This window comes from Nannospalax galili, unplaced genomic scaffold (assembly GCF_000622305.1).
Source record: "Nannospalax galili isolate Female #2095 unplaced genomic scaffold, S.galili_v1.0 scaffold293, whole genome shotgun sequence".
NCBI lineage: Eukaryota > Metazoa > Chordata > Mammalia > Rodentia > Spalacidae > Nannospalax > Nannospalax galili.
The window spans coordinates 1,005,712-1,010,991 of NW_008337147.1; the positions used below are offsets into that span (position 1 = coordinate 1,005,712).

Consider the following 5,280-nt stretch of genomic DNA (forward strand, 5'->3'; position numbering starts at 1 on the left):
TGAATTAGAAGCTCACCATTTTGCTTAAGGTGACTGGCCAGCTACTAGGATCTGCTTGTCTGTGTTCCCCAAAGCTAGGGTTACATGCACACATTACCGCATTTGCTTTCACAAATGTTCTAAGCCACTGTGCCATCTCCTTAGCCCCATAGTTAACATGATTCTAAGTTTCAAAATGTTTCTCAAATAAATAAAAGTATTTCTTGCCTCATCCATTATGTACATGTAAATCTACATGGAGAAGAAATCGGAGTTGAGATAAGGCATGTTAATATTCATGGAAAATTATTCCTTATAATAGAACAGTAAAATAAACATTAGAATGGCAATTCTGCATTTTTATTGATTGAAATTAAAGGCATTTTCTGAAATGCTACAATTTCAGGTCTTCAGAAAGACAGAGATATAAACATCTATTAACACAGCATATATGAGCAGGAGATCACAGCATAAAACAAAGCAAACTGAGGCACATATAAGAACTTTCATCTTTGATTGAATTCTAGAATTTATATTATTGCTACATACAAATATCTGTCTCATAAAATACTGCATTACATTCAACAGGAAAAAACCAAACGATGCATAATTCAAATTTAAAATTAAAGGAACAAATTATTTAACAGGAAGGTAACATTTAAAAGAGATAAACATTATACTTCATTTGAGAATCCTAGCTCTGCAGATGGCTTGAAAATACAGACTGCTAAAATTTTAAGCATAATCTCACTTCTGCTTCTTAAGCAACTTTTTGATATACCTGTATGTCCAATGTTGAATTTGAACCTGATATTTTGACAATATCGGTATGTTTTTTTTTAAAAAAATACATATTTATCAACAGTGTGACAATAAGAACCAGCAATCAAACACATCCACATGAGGTGGCTGAGTTCAGGTCTCCTTAGTTTGGCAGATCTGCATTCTGAAGGATGAGGGCCACTCGGCTTGGAATGTATACCTGTCAACACAATCACATCAGTGTAATTGAAATAAATACTGAACATGGTCTTGTTACACACAGAAGTCATGAGTTTTCATATATTACTAATGCTACAGTTTATTTTTATAATTCTACTGGCTATCAGAAGGGTCAAGTTCATAGTTTCAAGAGTTTTGGCAGCAATCAAAAGCTATTACAGCGATTACCACTAGATGGCCCACACTATTTGCAAAAAACTCCACTCCTAAACACTATCTTGTGGTGAAGGAGGGTTGCCCCTGCAGTTCACAGTGTTACTCTATTTACGCTAATAAAATGCAACAATGAAATATTTTTTTAAAAAAAACATTGCTTTGCACTGACACTTTATAATCTCAAATTTAAAAAAAAACCTCTTTTTTAAAGAACAAAAATGGGAATGTAAAAAAGGCATCCTAAGTATATTAGGCCCTGTCTCCAATCTAATCCAAACAATTAACAAAAAAACCTCTCAAAACAACACAACATAAAACCCTTACTGTTTCACTTGAAATAGGAAACAGACCCTTTCCACACCCCCCTCCCCATTCCTTGCTGAGCTACCCACCAGCTCGGCTTCTCACTTGCACCTTCTCCCTCCTACAGTCTACAGCCTGATGGAGTCTTTAAGTGCCTTTAGATCTTTGCCTAGAATGTATCTTAGGCTCTAAACTACTCTTTGCCTTGCTTGTTCTTTTTTCTCTTATATCTAAAAGATCCTAGCTCCATGGAGAGGTTTTCCTTAACAGCCCTGGATTTCCTAGGTTCTCCATTCCATGTTAAATCATAGCTTCCTCTATTGCTTCTTTACAAACACTTAACAACTTTGTCTTCTTTTTCCAGTTCACTATCCTTCCTACTAGATCAGGGGCTTTACCGAAGCTGGGGCTATGTATCTTTTGATCTCTCAAAGTTAGCAAGTACTATTAGGAGAGGTAAAGACTGATGATAGCTGCATAAAAGGATGGATATAACTAATGAAAAAACAAGTTAAGTGATATGTTTATATTTCAAGAAAACATCTCCAATATAGTTATACATGAAATAATCCTTATGAAGTTTATAAGCAACTTGAATTGTCACCTTATTTATGTTACTTTTTATGTAACATAATTATTAGTAATGAATACAATAAAAATAATACTATTGATTGCTACTATCATTGTGATAACTTCTTTCCATCATTGACTTTGTTAATATTTTACCATATTCAGTAATTTCTCTAAGTAAAAACTAAACTAGTGGTTAAACTAGGAAAAAAAAACACCATCTTTTATAGTTTAGAAATAAAAAGTAGAAAACAAACACACCTTTAGGAATAAAAAACAATAGAACAGTTGATTCTCACTGAGACTTGCAAGTCAAATGTACTTTAACTTCGCAAATGACCTCAATGTTTTTGTCTAAGGCATCTGTAAAAAGAATGCCAACTATACTTACAAAAATGTTAGACACACCAACAGAGTTGGTTATTGTTTTAAATTTTATTTATTATTTTTAAGTGTATGAGTGTATTGCCTGCATGTATGTAAGTGTACGGTGATGTGCAATGCCCACAGAGGTCATAAGAAGGTGTTGAATTCTCCTGGAACTGGAGTTATGGATGGCTGTTAGCTACCATATGGGTGCTGGGAATTGAACCTGGGTCCTCTGCAAAAGCAAGCGGTGTTCTTAACCTCTGAGCCATCTCTCAAGTCCTGAGAGTTGGTTAGTTTAGAACATCAAAACCAAGTCCATTTTAAATGGTGGCATTTTAAGATTATTATGTTATGAAATAAAATGGTTAGATGATAGTTTTTCTAATCTTTATTTAAACATAACCATGATTTAGAAAATTATATTCATCTGAGAAAAATTCCCCAAACGCTAATAGTCACTGTTTAGCTCAATGTCATTATTTGATTTGCAATCAGTATTTTGAAAAGGAAAAATATTATATCCATGTAGTCATTGTATGAGTGGAAATAAATGCTACAGTCTGGTTCCCTAAAATTTGCACATTGTATTTAATTTCTATTAACTTTTAAACCACATTAGAATTTAACTGCTACTGTAATTCATTTCATTCACTGTTATCTCTTTGACTAAGACAATGATATCTAAGGTAAGATGTTAGAAAACTATTTCAACAAAAGGAAGCTGAACGTATCCAAGAACAAGGCAAAAGACTACTCCACGATCCAGAAAGATCCAATCCAAGTGATCTCATATTTCTATAATCAAGTCACATATTTCTATAATCAAGTCACACAGATCAAAGAAAGAGAAACAAAAAGAACCAACAATATGATTCAACTCATTCACTACATTTACAAAAAAGTCAGGCACACCAACAGAGTTGGTTAGTTTTGACCATCAAAACCAGGGCATCCACCCTGGACATCCACATAGGTACAAATTGAGAGAGTGATCTGTCTGTCTAAAGGGTAAAAATCTAAAGTTTTTTCTATGTACTTATTAAAGGGTATAGTCTACATACTCAGACCACAGTTATTGGATTTAACTAGTTGATGATACAGGAGGATATACATAGTATGCTTTCAAATTCTTTTGCCATAAGCAATCTTAAACCAATGAACAATCTAAGGTTTTATTTAGCATCAGAAACAGACACAATTTTCCAGATCTCTCTACATTAAAATCATTCTCACAAGATATCGTCCCATAATGCTGATGATAGGAACCTGGTAAATCCAATATCCTGATAAAGTTGAAATGAAACCTGTAAATCACACTGAGGAAGAATAATGACCAGTCCTTCTCAGTGTCTGGCACAGTGATATATCTGTACAAGTCTCCTCAGTCTCTTATTTGGATTCTAGGCAATTGTGGTAGCTACTGTTTGAATATATATTGTATTAATTATTTATTAATGGAAAATAATGACAACTATCATTTATAAGAAGGCTTACTCTCTTTGGAATCTTTGGTATTTAGTTCAAATTTAAGAGTAGAAACCAAGGGAATATAAGAAATTCAGACTTTCAATGTATGCACTGACTTTTCTTTTTTGGCATTATTTAATTAAAGTACTCCAGAAACTCTCACTAAATGATGCTGGTCATTTTGTGTAAGGAGCTTTATGATACCAGTTCCAGTCACACTCAGAGACCTCAATACTATCTTCTCAAAAACCTTCAGCTGGTAATTGTATAATGTCATTAACAGGAATATCATGCAATTATATTCTTTTCACTGCAGTGTTAATTACCACAATGTGTTTCTGTAGCTCTCAAGCCTTTGTGGTATGAGCAACATAAAAAAATTTCCCTAAGCAAGTGATTTTCCTTCACTATGGCTATTTATGAATATTTGAGTTTTATTCTTTATCATGTTTCTTAGTATGTAAATCAATTTTCTTAGTGGTTAGGAAATGACTACCAATTATACTAAAATGCTGAAGATAATCAGTGCTAATCCTTAAAACGAGATAATTAGAAACATGCACAATTTGGAGTCCCTAAAATTTAGTGCATAAGTATTGGCTCTGTAAATCTCATTTTAAAATTTAAATTCCAAAGAAGTTTTGATTTATATAAGAAGAGAAAAGAAGCATGAACAGAAAAGGAATTAAACATAAATGTTTAAGTATATTTAAATATAAGCAAGTTACATCTTGGTACACATACATAGACACCATTAGTATGTATGCTATAGATAATAAGCCTGTAAAACACATTTACTACACCCACAGAATCGGCTTTCATCCTTAGACATTTTTATAGTAAGGACCACATTAAGAACAAATGGAACCATGTAATATAAATGTCTATGAGTTTATCTTCTTTTTCTAGCTGTATTTATTATTACCTGGTATAAAGTATCATCCAAATCATTTATTGAGTGACAAGTGCATGCTAATGCACCAGTTATTTTGACTATTTTAATGACTTAATTACTATAGTAACAATTAGTGTGGCTCAAAAGTAACTGATCACAAAGTGATCCATTATGTCAACCAGACTGTTATTTTTCTCTAGGATCATAATAAGTTGGAAAAATTAATTATGCAATTTTAGAAATGAGGTGTCAAACACTTGCAAAAACAAAATTTTAAAACAAAAGGCATAATTCTACAAAGATTATTTTTAAAAACTTCTCATAAAGTGCAAATGTAGCAATAGCCCATTCAGATAAAATATTGGTAGGATGAAAACATCATTCAATGAAAAATATACCAGACCTTTTAACAGTGTACACATACTTTTCCTTTAAAAAGCAGCACTTAAGGGAATTTCCACTTTCACATATATGTTATAGTTTGCAATATATTTTTAAGAAAAAAAGTATTCTATTATTTTGTATTAGAGTTAGGATAC

General features: G+C 32.4%; 1 protein-coding gene across 1 annotated transcript in view; it reads right to left on the reverse strand.

Annotated features, from left to right (window-relative positions):
* Positions 1 to 824: 824 nt before the first annotated feature.
* The window catches only part of Gbe1 (1,4-alpha-glucan branching enzyme 1), a 300,252-nt gene continuing 295,796 nt past the window's right edge, over positions 825 to 5,280 (reverse strand). The window contains exon 16 of the mRNA XM_008832224.3: positions 825 to 961. Coding sequence (XP_008830446.1) covers positions 905 to 961 — 57 coding nt within the window. The 3' untranslated portion in view covers positions 825 to 904. The remainder of the gene's footprint in view (positions 962 to 5,280) is intronic.